The sequence below is a fragment of the Lutra lutra genome, chromosome X, assembly GCF_902655055.1.
Source record: "Lutra lutra chromosome X, mLutLut1.2, whole genome shotgun sequence".
Lineage (NCBI taxonomy): Eukaryota > Metazoa > Chordata > Mammalia > Carnivora > Mustelidae > Lutra > Lutra lutra.
The window spans coordinates 20,310,197-20,325,473 of NC_062296.1; the positions used below are offsets into that span (position 1 = coordinate 20,310,197).

The window sequence follows — 15,277 nt, forward strand, 5'->3', positions numbered from 1 at the left end:
TTAGTAATAGATGGATTTAATATTTAAATTTTTTAAAAACTTAGCAAAATAAATCCTGGAAAATATAGGAGTTGGTTATATAATTTGGGATGAAGGTCTCCTAAGATAGAAATCATAAAAGATACTTTTGATAAATTTATCTTCATATAAATTAAATATTTTTCTTTAAAGAATCACAAAGTTAAAAGAGACTCTACCAACTAAGGGGAAATATCTATAATATATGACAGTCTACCTATCTGCTGCCTTTTATTGTGGTTACTAAGGGGTTTATTGGGAACCAAACAGGAGTCTACAGACAGATGTTTGGGTAAAGGCTTTTGCGCTTAGTGTAGTCAGGACCTCACCATGAGACAGGCCACGAGACTGTGGGTCCCCAGTGGAACTCAGAAGGCAAACCTGCTGAACAATAGGACACTACACTGCGTTTCAATTTCATAACAAACCAGGGAGAGAATTACCAGAAGGGAGATTAAAATATCAGCCAAAAGTCCAGTGTTTTCAGGTAAGCCATTCTAGACAGTCTTAGGAGTCAGTAATGTACAATGGACAAAGCACTGGACCTAAAGTTAGAGGACCTGAGTTCTAGTCCCAGCTCTGTTCCTCTTGACGCCAGAAGGACTTCTGTCCCACTGAGCTCAGGTCCCATCCTTGTAAGAAGTACATTATACAACCATCTAACAGGAATGTTGGGATGGCTAAATAAATTCATTCATTTAATAACTATTGGATGCCAAACACTGTGCTAGGCATTGGAGATATCTTAGCAAACTGTCCCTACTGTGTGGTGTGTGTGTGTGTGTGTGTGTGTGTGTGAGAGAGAGAGAGAGAGAGAGAGAAAGAGAGAGACAGAGACAGAGACAAAGACAGAGACCAACAGAGAACCTATTGACTATAATGCAAATTAGAATTTCTTGGTTTCAGTACTTGCATATTGAAGTCAGCAGCTCTATAGCCACTTGAGTGGCCCTAGAATCTTTACTCCATGAACAGAAACTCTTAAGGAAAGGCACTACCAAATCAGACTTTTAAAAAGGCATTTGTAGCTGTTACATCTGAATTTCCTCTATTTCTACCATATCTTAGATCCCTAAACATCTGAACCTCCATATATATTGAATAAATCCTTTGTAATCAGTAGATAATATTTTCAGAATAGTGAACTAATTATTGCAAATGCATACTATAAACTTAAAGCTAAAAAAACAAGTTTCATAATAATTGAGTTATTCAAATTAGTTAAGTGCTTAGCCAAGATGTTTTATAGCTGACTAATCTTTGACTTATAGAACTGTCTCCATCTCAGTATCTGCAGTATTGTATACAGTGTTAATCCAGTGTTCCCCTGAAATGAACGTGACCATAAGTTTGAATATTTGCTTGATAAATTGCTGAATTTAAGGAGTTATTGAGGGAAGGTGGGTGAATGGGAGATTCAGATTAAATGCACTTACTAGCGTTATATAATTGCATTTTGCTTCTGTATTTCTTTGAGTTAAAAGCTGTATTGGCTACTGCACAGAATCTTATTCGTTTAGAGACTAGAAACTCCCTGACAGATCATCTTATAGCTATTTTCTTTCCTGTTCCACATGCCAGGATGCTGCTTTGTCAAATAAAGCTATCTACAATAGACTTAATGGAGCTTACCAAATAGCTTTTCTCCCAGAAGGTTTCAATTCATTTTAATTCAAGGACTTTTGTGCATTTTTCTTCCCTTCGATCGTATCTAATTTTGTTATCTTGCTTTTGTAGTAGTCAGCTGCAGAAATCCTGCTCAGTGTGAGCCAGTAAGTGGGTCCTTAGGTTTTATCTAAATCAGCTGCATGTTTTAGTTTCACTTGGTTCCAATTAAAAGCTTAAGCATTAGATCTCAGAGTTGTTTTTTTTTTTTTTCTGTCTCCATGCTACCAAACTTGAATTCCAGGAGCCTAGAGCATGTGTCTGGTTAAATTTTACTTCCTGAAGAAAGCAAGAGTCACAGCTAGCCTAGCAGTCTCAATTACCTTTCCTTGGTAACTTGGTAACAAAATTTCTATTCCTGAAGGGATTCTGTATTACCCAGCCCATATTTGTGATGTACTACTGGAAACCTTCTTGCTGTGGAAGAAAGAAGTGCTGTGCTCAAAGCAATGTGTTGAAGAGGGGGAATCACATCAAAGCAAATCATGATAGTGTAAAATCATTCTATTGTTAGCCATGATGGAAAGTACATGTGCCCAGTAAACCTAAGAACAGCTGTTCCTTTTCAACATCTACTGTCTGCGTTCTCCACTTAGACTAGTGGTTCTCAGATCTGATATATATAAGCATCATTGGGTTACCTTTAAAAAATCAGATTTTCTGGGGTGCAGGGTTTGATTAAATAGACCCATAATGAAGTTCAGGAATTTGCATTTTATTAGGCACCCTAAACAATTTAGATGCTGGTGGTTCAGGGAGCACATTTGGACAACATTGACTGAGACTCATTCTCCTTCATTGTTCTAGCCAAAGTTTTCACTTATTTTGGTTTCCAATCTCCTTCCTTCCCTCCCTCACCTCTCATTATTCCCTCTTTCAGAGTTTGATCAATTAATTAACAAGAACTGCATCTTATAAGGTTATGGAAATAGAGGTGCAATAAGTGCAAATTTACATAAAATATAAGAAATACCACTTGGTTCTAACCTGTAAGGTACTGATTAGAATGCAGCAAGGCCAAGAGATATTAGTGTGGCCAGAATAATTGCATCCAGTGAAAATTGATTGGTATCTTGAAAGATGAACAGGTTTGGATGAGAAGAAGGAGAGTAAGAAAGTTTCTTGATATGGAGGCAGGAAAGGAGAAGGAACAGGGCTCAGAGAGGGAGATAAAGATGATGGGTATAGAGGGATAAAAGATTGAATGGACAAGATAGATCCAGATTATGGGGAACCGTGAATGCCAAGGTTACATTGAGCATAATAGACAATATGGCACTATAAGCATGTCTTAATCATGGCACTAGTATGATAAAAGGAAATAAATTTATTTAGGAAATAAATTTTGGAAAAAGAGAAACCTGCCAGAGACTTTTATAGGAATTTAGATATAAAATGATGAAGCCTGAGACTAGAGTGAAGGTAATGGGAACTCAGATAAAATAGTAAAAGAAAAGGATATAACAGAAAATATAAGATTAAAGATGCTAGGAGTCACTTCAGAAGAATAACTAAAGTCTTTGGCTCCAGATTGGATATAGATGATGAAGGAAAGGCAAGAATTTGAGATGAGGCTAGGTTTCCTAGCCTAGGAGACTGGAGGGTCAGCAGTCATATTAGTTCTTTAGGGCTACTGCAACAAAGTACCACAAACTGAGTAGCTTAAACAATAGAAGTTTATTGCCTCACAGTTCTGGAAGCCAGAAGCCTGAGATTAAGGTGTCATCAGGGTGCATTCCTCTTCAGGGCTGTGAGAGAGAATCTGTTCCATGCCTCTCGCCTGGCTTCTGATGGTTTGTTGGCGATCTTTGACACTCCTTGGCTTGTAGGTGCATCATCCTAATCTCTGCCTTCATGTTTACATGACATTCTCCCTGTTTGCATGTCTCTGTGTCCAAATGTCTCCGTTCTGTGTGTACACCAGCTGTATAAGTCCATAAACCCACCCAAATGACTTCATTTTAACTTGATTACCTCTGTTTAGATCCTTTTTCCAAATAAGGTCACATTCTGAGGGCTTCAACATAAAGGGTCTTTTTGGGAGGGGGGGTTACAACTTATATACTAGTACCACTGACAGAAATGGGCTAGTACATGGGATTGATTTGTAGAATATGAGATCAGTTTCAGATAGTAGATAGTTGGGAAATAGATATAAAAGATTTATATTCAAATCAGGGTTCAAGAAAGTAGAAGGAATAGAAGATGGCAGTACGGAGGTGTTGGCTGAAGCTTGGGGAATATGATAAATGATTGTGAAAAACAAGTGAGAGAAAGAAGAGCAAAGGGCTAAATACAGAACTTTGGTGGCTACCCACAGTAAGGGAGGAGGAAAGAAAAGGAGTTTGCAGAGCAGTTAGAACAGTCTGTGTGCACCTGGATGGCTCAGTTGGTTAAGCATTGGACTCTCAGGTCTTGATCTCAGGATCCTAGGATAGAGCCCTGTGTCAGGCTAGGCACTCGGTGGGGAGTCTGCTTGAGGATTCACTGACTGTCTCCCCACCCCCTCTCTAAATAAATAAACAAACAAATAAATAAGTCTTTTTAAAGGGAAAGAGCAGCCTAAGAAGCTGGGAAAAAAAAAAAAACTAGAAAAACACTGGATTATAGAGACCATGAGAACAATCTACAGAAGAAAGAAATTGAGGACAGCATTGGGCAAGAACTATTTAAGTAGGGTGATAGAGGTAGGGGCCAGAACATACGACGATAAGAAGAGGAAGTGGACAAAGACCACAGGTCAGAAAGTTAGGTACTGAGCAAAAGCAAATGCAGGCATTATAAATGGCAGTTAGAATGGGTGACAAAGTTAAAGTTAAGTTTTTTGTTGTTGTTCAATAGAAGGGAAGGCAGCCACGGAGAGAGCAAAGTTGAAGATGCTTGAGAGTGAAAGAGTACTTACGGATAATTATGGAAATGGAATCCTGGAGAAGAATGGGAAGTGATCCAAACTCAGGTGGAGTTTTCTTTAGAGAAGGGAGACCCCTCTTCCTCTGAGACAAGGGAGGTAAAGCTAAATGTATGCATTCCATGCTTCTCCATATACCCAGAGATTAGTCAACTATTGATTAGGAAAATGCTTTGGAAATAAGACCATGAGGAAACAGGAGCAGACTTGGAATATATACCCTGGGCAGGATGGAAGGAAGAAATCAGTGAGAGGTAAGAGACCCACCAGCAAGGCCAACATGAGTCTGTATTGACCAGGACTGCCCAGCTCTGCAGCTTCCTATAAGAGTCCTCTGCAGCCCAGGATAAGGTGCAGACAAAGTTGAATCAAGTGACCATGAGCTAGAAATTGGCATGGTAAGACTGGCCAAACGTTTTCAGGAAGGTGAAGGAATATAGAGTACTAAGGAGTTTGCAGTGGAATCTGTTTAGCCAGAAAATAGTTAATGGACTGGGTGAAGTTGGCCACTCCAAGACATTAAAGGTCCCAGCAAAGAAAGTGAACAGCATCTCAGGGTGATGAGAGGCAGTGAAGTAACTGACACATGAAGATACCATGTTTGAGAGCGAAATTTAGAGATCTCAGAGGAGAAACAGTGAAGTCCCTGGTGCATGCATACTGGTAGAAGCCCCACTGAAGTAATGACCTGCAGAGGTAAGGAAAGCAAGGCTTTGGGAGGTCAGGGAACTCAAAAATTTCCCTGAACTGGCCTGCAGCCATTCATATCATCTCCCTCTTTCGACTATGTTCTTTTTGGCTTTTTCTCTTTGTGAATCACTCCAGCTCAAACTTTTTTGGGGACCCTTGAGAGGAATGTTGCACATTTTCCCTTCTTGAATTTGGTAACATTTGTTACACATCTTCCTTCAATAATTTGGTGACATTTTTAAGCATCTCTTATAATGCAGCTTTGTGAGGATGGCCAAGCCCCTGAATTTGCTTCCATTAAAATTGTTGTTGTTTTCTTTGTACCATCAAAGAAACTTAGGCATTAATTTTTTTTAGTATTTTATTTATTTATTTGACAGAAATCACAAGTAGGCAGAGAGGCAGGCGGGGGGGTAGGTGAGCAGGCTCCCCGCTGAGCAGAAAGCCCGATGCAGAGCTCGATCCCAGGACCCTGAGATCATGACCTGAGCTAAAGGCAGAGGCTTAACCCACTAAGCCACCCAGGTGCCCTAGGTATTAATTTTTTAATGGTTCAAAATCCTTTTAGATCTTTTGTCATAGAAAAACATCTGGAATTTTGTTCTGAGTGGCTCCTCTAAAAAGAGGAGCTTGTAGCTACCTTCATACTTTCATAGTGCCATGATGAACTGGCAGCCTTCAGATCTGAGGAGTCATCCCCATAAAAAGAAACATTTTCCCCACATAGGAAATAGTCAAAAAGGAGCAGCCGAGAACTAATGATGGCAAGATACGAATAAATTCACTGTACTATGCTCTTTGGTATCAGGACTAATGGATTCACCTACTCAAACATATTATTAAAAGGTAATATTGAACTTTTCAATGTTCTGGCAATGTACAAAGAACTCCAACTTCAGAAATGGGCCCATTAATATTAAGTTTGTGAAAGTAAAAACTGGGTGTCCTCATTAAAATGACAAAAACCCTCATTTCAGGGAGTGGGAAATACATTTCGTAAGTAAGGTGCCCTGGTGGCATTAGAGGAGATCACATTCTCTTTTACTTAGTGACATGTTCAAACTGAGGAGATTATTATCTGTTTGCACTTGGCTACAGGAATCTATCTCCTCATGTCAGCATGCCCTTTCCCCTTGGGAGAGAAGCAGTCTCTCCTCCTCATTTGCTCAGAGAGAAAATATTTTCACATTTAAACTGGAGACAGCACCTCTAACTATTCTCCTAGATCTCTACCCTTTTCCACATTTCTCCACAAGACTCATAAGACATGAGCATAATCACTAGCCTGCAGTACAAGAAGAAACAAAAGGAGGAAGAAGAAATATCACTACTTAGTGATATTAGCCATATGCCATATGCCTTGCCAGAGGACAAACATGCAAACCAAAGCAGAAATGAATAACTGTCTATCTGTAGCAGTCCCTTGATTTACAGAGGAACCTCTGTGTTATTCAGTGGAACTCCAGTCCAGTTTGAGATGCTATCCTTGGTACTGATCCAACAAACAAATCAAGTATTTCTTCCCATTGGCAGATAGCTTGTGTCCCTTCTGCCATACACTTTCCTATATACATTCATCTTCACTTTTAGCATCTTCTTTTAGTGCTGTGATTGTGAGGAATGCTGCCTGCCCAACAGCAGGTATCCCAGCTGTTGGGAGAGATGGCAAGGATAGATAGTATTTACAGTGCTGGCACTTCAACTCCTCGTGTAACAGTTTTCTCTTCAGAGACCAAAAGCTGTATGATTACAGCAAAAATTAAGATCCATAATAAAATCAAACATACAATGAATGTGTCATGCCAAATTTTTAATAATTTCTTTTAAAAACTAAAACACAAGGTTCAAACTGCCATACCAGGATAATTGCATAGCCATTCACAAAAAAAAAAAAAAAAAAAACAAGAAAACATGTAAACAGGAAGGATTGCCACTCTCTTATTTGGATAGACAGTCTGATTACATCAACCTATATCGGTACCGGATTGTTTCAGGAAAACCCTCAGGTTGAAAGCACAGAATTAAACCCCACCCCACCCCTGAAGGAGCTTTCTTTTAAGAATACGGGGTGTTTTCTCCCCCAGAATATGGTTTTATTCTATATATTTCATCTTTGTAAAGCACAACTTCCTTCCATTTATTGTAGAGAATGAATCTTTTCTTTGAAATCCTTTTAGAGAACTCTTCTTCCACCACTTATAGCTAATAATCTTGAAGATTTGATTTCCATTACTTTCTTTTACTTTCTTCTACCCAAAGTCCCTCCCTCATAAGTAACTGAAAAAATTCACACCTTTGACAAGTTGTCTTTTAACATTCTTTACATTTAATATACAGGTTTGTAATTTTGATTCATTTTGATAACATCTCTTTTTGGCTTTTTGCTGTGTTAGGAATCAAAAAAGGAATAAACTACAAATGTTTCCATTAATTTAGACTGTGAGCCATAGAGATTAGTGAAATCTCATTTTTTATCATTATCATAAGCCTGGTACAGGGAAGGTCCTTGGTGTTTGTTGAATGAATGAAAATCCTCTGATTAAACATTTTGTAATAGGTTTTCAGATTTTTGGCCTTGAAAAATGAGCCCTAACCATAAATAAAGCTAACCAAGTTCTCCTCTTGTGTCTTAGGGGTTTTTTAATTAATAAATTAATGTTTTAGAGTAGTCTTAGATTTACAACAATATTAAACAAGAAGTAAAGAGCTTCCAAATACCTGTCTCCCCCACACACATACATAGTCCCCCCCGCCACTACTGACATCCTGCACCACAAGGGTACATTGGTTACAATCAGCGAATACATCATTATCACCCAAAGTTCATAGTTTGCATTAGAGTTCACTCTTGGTGTTGTACATTCTATGGGTTTAAATGTTTAAAATGTATGTATCTACCATTACAGTATCATACAGAATAGTTCCACTGCCCTAAAAATCCTCTGTGCTCTGCCTGTTCATTCTTCCCTCCCCCTAACCCCTGGCAACAAGGTTAGGGATTTTTTTTTAATCTTTTTACTGACTCCATTGTTTTTGCCTTTTCCAGAATGCCATATAGTTGGAGTCATACAGTTATGTAGCATTTTCAATTGGCTTCTTTCACTTAGTAATATGCATTTACATTTCTTCCAAGTCTTTCCATGACTTAATCACTAATTTCTTTTTAGCACTGAATAATATTCCATTTCTGGATATACCACAGTTTGTTTACCCATTAATCTACTAAAGAACATCACAGTTGTTTCCAATTTGGGGAAATTTTAAAATTGCCAGAAGAAATCTGCTATAAAATCCATGTGCATATTTTTGTGGGGACATGAGTTTTCAGTTCACTTGGGTAAATATGAGGGAGCACGATTGCTGGATTACATGGTAAGAGTATGTTTAGTTTTATAAGAAAGTGCCAGTAGAATTTTGCATTCCCACCAGCAATGAAGGAGAGTGTCTGTTTGCTGCACATCCTCATCAGCCCTTGGTGTTATCATTGTTTTGGGTTTTGGCCGTTCTAATAGGTGTGTAGTGGTATCTTTTTGTTCTTTTAATTTGTAATTCCCTAATGATGTATGACATATGACATATGATGATGCTTAGATGCTGTGGATCTATCCTTGATGGGGTGTCTTTTCAGGTCTAATTTTTGGGCATTTATCCTGCTTGATGTTCTCTGAACTTCCTGGATCTGTGGTTTGGTGTCTGGTAATAACTTGGCGGGAAAAATTCAGCAATTATTGCTTCACCTGTTGCTTCCATTCCTTTCTTTATTTCCCTTCTAATATTCTTACATGTATCTTTTGTGGTTGTGCCATAGTTCTTGGATATTCTGCTTGGGGTTTTTTTTAATGCTTTTTTTCTCTTTGCTTTTCAGGTTAGGCAGTTTCTATTGTCATACCCTGGAGCTCAGAGATTCTTCTCTCAGCCATATCCAGTCTTTTAATAAGCACATCTAAGGCATTTTTTCATTTCTGTTACAGTATTATTATTTTTTTAATCTCTAGCATGTCTATTTGATTTTTCCTTAGAATTTCCATCTCTCTGTTCACATTATCCATCTGTTCTTTCATGGTATCTACTTTTCCCATTAAAGCCCTTAGCATACTAATCATAGCTGTTTTATATTCCTGGTCTGATAATTCCAACATTCATGCTGTATCTGACTTGTATTCTGATCCCCATTCAGTCTCTTCAAACTGTGTTTCTTTGGTTGGTTGGTTGGTTGGTTTTTGTTTTTGTTTGTTTTTTACCTTTTAGTATGCCTTGTAATCTTTTGTTGAAATCTGGACGTGATGAACTGGATAAAAAGATCTCCAGTAAATAAGACTTTAGTGGTGTGGTAGTTAAGTATGGGAAAGCTTTATTTAGTCCTGTGATCAGGTCTCTGTCTTTTAGTGAGCATATGCCTCTGGACTGTGAATTTCATAAGTGCTTCTCAGTTTTTTGTCCCCCCCCTTACTTGGGGCAGGATGGCTGGAGGGTATTTCCCTTCTCCAGGTCAGTTAGGCTTCGGTAATACCCTAGCAGGTTAGGCTCCAGTAAAATAGTTTCTTATGAAGGCAGGCCTTGTTAAGAAGAACAGAATGCTCCAGTGTATTTCAAAATGGTTTCTTTTCCCTACCTCCTGATGGAAGCACAAGGGGGATTTTTCTCTAATATTTGTTGTAAGGACTTGGTTATGCTTCAAGAGATAAAATTCACGAAAAGATAGCGAACTTACTGTGACTGAGTCCCTCTGGAATTTTTAAATCTCGGACTTGCCCACACTGAGCCTCCAGCAATTAGCCAATTACAATTTAGGTTTTTTTACTTGCCACCAGTTCCTGTGGAGCTTCCTGCCCATAGGTTTCTGGTCTGGTAAGTTATGATTGTCTAGATTCTCCTGTCGCTCTGGTTTCGGGGGCAGCAGTTTGCCATGTGACCTCAATTCTCTGGTGGCTCTAAGATGAGTTGTTGATTTTTCAGTTCATTCAGCATTTTATTCTTTGTTAGGTTGGAATGGTGACTTCTAAACTCCTCACACACTAGACCAGAAACCAGAGTCTAGTGGACTTAATTTTTACATTTACCTTTCCTCTGTAGGATAGTAAAGATTACACTTTTTTAAAAACTGCCTTGCAAGATTATCACATGGACAGTCATCAGTTCAAGAAAAATAGCCCTATACTTTATCATTACAGAACTTACCATTTGCTGCCTTCCAAATAAAAGTGACCAATGTTAGCTGGGAATATCTGAGTTATATTTGTGGTGACAGATATGAAGCATGATGGGGATTTCAGGGTGTTGGAATCCTATGTTCCTTTACAAAAATGGTTCTGTGTGCTTTGGGGTCCATCTCTTGCTGCCATGGCCACCTCAAACCTAAAGGTGCTCAAGAGATTTTTTTATACATGTCAATTAAAAACTACTAAGTTTTCATGGGGCTAAAGTGAACCACAAAGAGTATGGATAGATGGAGGTTTGACTTCATATTGACCGCTTAACTTTAGTATCACAGGCAGAAACTCTGAAGGAAGAAAATGACAGCCTCCGTTGGCAGCTCGATGCCTATCGGAATGAGGTAGAATTGCTCAAGCAAGAACAAGGCAAAGCCCCCAGAGAAGATGACCCAAACAAGGAACAGCAGCTGAAACTCCTGCAGCAAGCCCTGCAAGGAATGCAACAGGTAAAGGCTCTTTGGTTTTCTGAGCTTTTAGGAAGGCTAATATCAGCTCCTCACCTGGAAAAATGCCCCCTTGCCAGCAAAGAGAATAGCAAGCCTCTTATTTTTCTTGATATTCTGTTCTCTGGCATAGCCGAAGAAAGGTCTATGTTACGGTTAATGAAATATTCTGGCCAATTCAAAGGTAGCAGTGGATCACCAATTTTCTTTTTCTTTTTTTTTTTTAAGATTTTATTTATTTATTTGTCAGAGAGAGATCACAAGCAGGGGGAGTAGCAGGCAAAGGGAGAAGCGGGCTCCCTGCTGAGCAGGGAGCCTGATGTGGGACTCAATCCCAGGACCCTAGGACCGTGCACTGAGCTGAAAGCAGACATTTAACCAACTGAGCCATCCAGGTGTCCCGTGGATCACCTATGTTCTTTTTTTAAAGATTTTTATTTATTTATTTATTTGTCAGAGAGAGAGAGAAAGAGAGAGCGAGAGAGCGAGCACAGGCAGGCAGAGGCAGAGGGAGAAGCAGGCTCCCTGCTAAGCAAGAAGCCCGATGTGGGACTCAATCCCAGGATGTTGGGGATCATGACCTGAACCGAAGGCAGCCGCTTAACCAACTGAGCCACCCAGGCGTCCCAGATCACCTATTTTCAAAGGATGTACATTCAGTAAAAAATACTTGACACTCAAACTACACCAAACATAATCTAATCTTTTCTTTCTGCTTCAGAAGGTGCTTTGGAGTCTGTACAGGGCCTCGAGGTGTTTATGAAGGTCTTCAGTTACTTAGATAGAAAAAGTAGTATCTACTTGATCCAGTGCTGGACCATGCAGCCTGTTAGAAGAAATGGCAGGAATTTTACCTTGTTTTTTTACTATCAGTGCTTTAGGCACATAATATCAATTGGTTTTTATTTTGTTTTGTTTTCACAGTCATTTCTGTGAATGAGTTTACCTGCACATTATTCCAACTATAAAAAGTAAAGTAAATAGATGCATCCAACTGTAATTGCATTCAAATACAACAGTATGTAATAGATGCTCAATGTCTAGATGTTTTATGTAAGCATCAGCACAGTGAGCTTACCATTTAAAAGATATTACCATCTGTTCCCATCATAATAAAGGAGTAGTATTTTTGAGTAAGGGTGCTATCCTCTTCTGTCTTGTCAGATGACCAGCCATTTTCCTTACAATTTAAATTGAGCAATATTTTTTAATTGTATGCCTTGAATTATCTGGGGCAAAGCTTATTGCTGACTGGAAATCACACATTGTGAACAAGGAGTCTCTTCTGGCACTAGGAGCCCTGTGTTCCTATTACTTCTGCTACCACTGTCTTCCTGTGTGACAAGCAATATCACATTAATATTTCACCTTTCCTATTAGTAAAATGTGTGAAGTAATGCTTACCTTCCTTTTACTGTCACTATGGAATTTAATTAGAACATGTAAATTATATCTGAGATCTTTCCACCAAAAAAAAAAAAATGCATCTCTTCAGCTAGACTTCAAAGAATTTTGACAACATATATTGTACCGTGTGTGTTTTAGCTCTTCCAATGGTTTTCTTCAAGCCTCTGAAAAGCAAAACTTTGGAAACATTTTTTGTTGTTTTTCTCTCTTACCTTGATTTTGAAACCATTCCACAGAAGGACAGTTCTGCTACTGAAATACAATTTAAAGATGATGAACTTTTTTTTTCATTTCATCACTTCAGAGACCTCTGAGAAAATTAGGTCTCTACATCCTGACAAATTAATTTCGCTCATTTTGATTACTTTTTATTGGAAAATAGCCTTGTAAACAAGATAAAGGTTCTCCTATCTTATCCCAAAAAGAAGTATAGTCTAACATAGTGGTTAAAAGCATGGACTGTAGTCTTGACCCAACCTGGGTTTCAATCCTAACTCTGCCACTTACTATCTGAATGGCCTAAGGCAAAGCACTAACAGGACTATGTGTAATAGGGTTACTTGAGGTTTATATGAGATCACACATATGAAACCTTATCCACATGTGTGACACATGTTAGATGCTAAATAAGTAATATTTTTGTAATCAGTAATGATGATGAATCCAGTTCCTTGCCTACTGATGTGGAAACAAACATTTGTGAAATGTTTCCCTCACAGAAATTGAACTTGGCTTGGAAAATGACTATTTGATAGAATGCTTTACAACATTAAGTTCTACACAGCAGCCAAGATGTTGTCCACATGAGATTAACACTATACCCTATCCTTACCCCTGGCTGAAATAGAAAAGTTAAGTGATTAGATCATTTAGTTTCTCAGATGCTTTCTAAAATATGAGTAAATCCAAAAGAAGTTCCTAAGAGCTAGATAAAATAACTTGAAGTGAAAAGTACCTTGATTCTCCCTTTGGTATCTCTGCCTGGAGAGAGGATTGTGTGGGCTGGAAGAAAGTGAGGCAGGCCAGCCTACTATCTAACTTCAGCCAGGGTTTTGAAATGAAGTGTGGCTCCTCAAGACTTGATTGTCTTTGGTCTGTCTTGTAGCATCTACTCAAAGTCCAAGAGGAATTCAAAAGGAAAGAAGCTGAACTTGAAAAAGTCAAGGATGACAAATTGCAGGTGGAAAAAATGTTGGAAAATCTTAAAGAAAAGGTACATCAGCACCTGTGAACCCTTGCCCTTGCCCTTCCCTCCACCTTTTGCAGTGGCAATGAAAATGCCCTGCAAGTTCCTAGAGTAGGAACCACCCTAGAATGCTTGGCTGAGTAGGGATTAAAAGCCCTCTCTCTGGGGTAATTCTTGAATCAAGGGCTCTGCCTTTAGATGCGAGCCCTTGGCATATCTAAGGATTCTGATGAGTGTACTTTTCAATGAATACAAAGTTAGTCCATCCCTAAAATTCCTCAGTCTTTCCCTCTTGGAGAAGACCAGCGTGTATACTTCATTCTTGCTTCATCTTGCCAAGCAAATAGCAACATAGAAAGCGCAGGTGAAAAAAAAAAATGTGGGTGACACAGAGTACCTTTAATGAAGCGTTTCATTAAAGGAAGATACCCAAGTACAACTAGAACATGGGCGTTTCTTTGCAGACACTCCATCTCGTGTAATAATGAGCAGCTGCAGGTGAAATAGCCAAAACCCGAAGGGGAGAAAACGTGTGGAAAGTAAATAAAAAGACAGAATATTCTAATGCTTGATGATTGCAGCCTAGAAGGGCAAGATGGGACTTTGCAGCAATAAAAGCTGCCAGTGAGGGCCTCTTAGGGAGCCTCCTAACATCTGGATAAGTTACTGTGTCACAGGCAGGAATCAGGTGCCCAGTCTACTTGAGGTGTGTAAAGTCTACTGTGGTGTCTTCCCACCCGACCTCCCTAATCATTTGTATGCCTGAACATTCAACTGAAGCAATCCTCTGAAAAGGAAGACCCATTGACTGTAACTGCCTGATTTTAATGTCTCAGAAGGAAGAGATTAGGAGCTCAGACCAAGAGCAATCAACCAAGAGAAATCAGCAATGCTACAGTTTCATAAGAATGTGTGCTCTTTATCTCTCGTGCTCAGCTCAAAAAGATGCAGTGCATATAGGCCCTGGGTGTGTTTGCCAGCATAGTGACTTCCCCCAGAGTGCCATCGAGAACTGGCAGCCTTGGTGTAGTTGAAACAAATGATTGAAAGTGTTTTCTTCTGGAGGCCATTTGCAATATGCTTTTAATTCTTCCACTTCATAAAACCAGCTCACTTTCCAGTTTTGTGGGTGCTATTAAAGAAACGAGTGCAATCCCAAAGAAATTCATTTATCAAGCATTTAATTAAAAGTGCCAAAGCTGCTCTGTGTAGCAGGAATTTCCCTATACTTTCAGAGCTGCTAAAATGTCTTGGAGCTGCTGCATAGCTGTTTGGCTTCTTGCGTAAAATGGAATGCGTAACCAGAAGACTATTGATAGGCATGAGGTTATGCTAATAACATTACGCTTAGGATCATTCTCTAGGATTGACATCACAAATTAATTTAAGAGCCTTTTTGGCGCTTTAGTGTAAACCACTTTCTGCTTTATAAAGTATTTCATTTGAAGAAGCAAGAGGTCAAATGGCACAGAAGAACCTTAATGTATTACGCCTTAGTCTGTTTTTCATCCTGAACCTGAATATACCCTGAAGCAGCAGCTAAAGAGGATAATGAAGGAGAGCCGATTCATAATAGGGAAAATATGAGTCAGGATGTTTTTTTCCTGTTACTGTAAGCAAAGCTTCTCTCAGAAAAAGTCGTGGCAGTGCATTATAAACTGATCTTCTCTGGGAAGCTGATTTGTGACCAAATATTTCAACCTGACACAATTAGGTTAGGAAGCAAAGTACCATTACGTTAGACTGC

At 39.0% G+C, this 15,277-nt stretch overlaps 1 protein-coding gene across 9 annotated transcripts in view; it reads left to right on the forward strand.

Moving 5' to 3' along the window:
* The window catches only part of ENOX2 (ecto-NOX disulfide-thiol exchanger 2), a 266,320-nt gene that overhangs the window by 242,794 nt on the left and 8,249 nt on the right, over positions 1-15,277 (forward strand). For 8 of the 9 annotated variants that reach the window (XM_047715861.1, XM_047715860.1, XM_047715859.1 and 5 more), the window contains 2 exons: positions 10,765-10,940; positions 13,450-13,557. In XM_047715861.1, coding sequence (XP_047571817.1) covers positions 10,765-10,940; positions 13,450-13,557 — 284 coding nt within the window. The remainder of the gene's footprint in view (positions 1-10,764; positions 10,941-13,449; positions 13,558-15,277) is intronic. The other variant, XM_047715857.1, reaches the window with a different exon arrangement.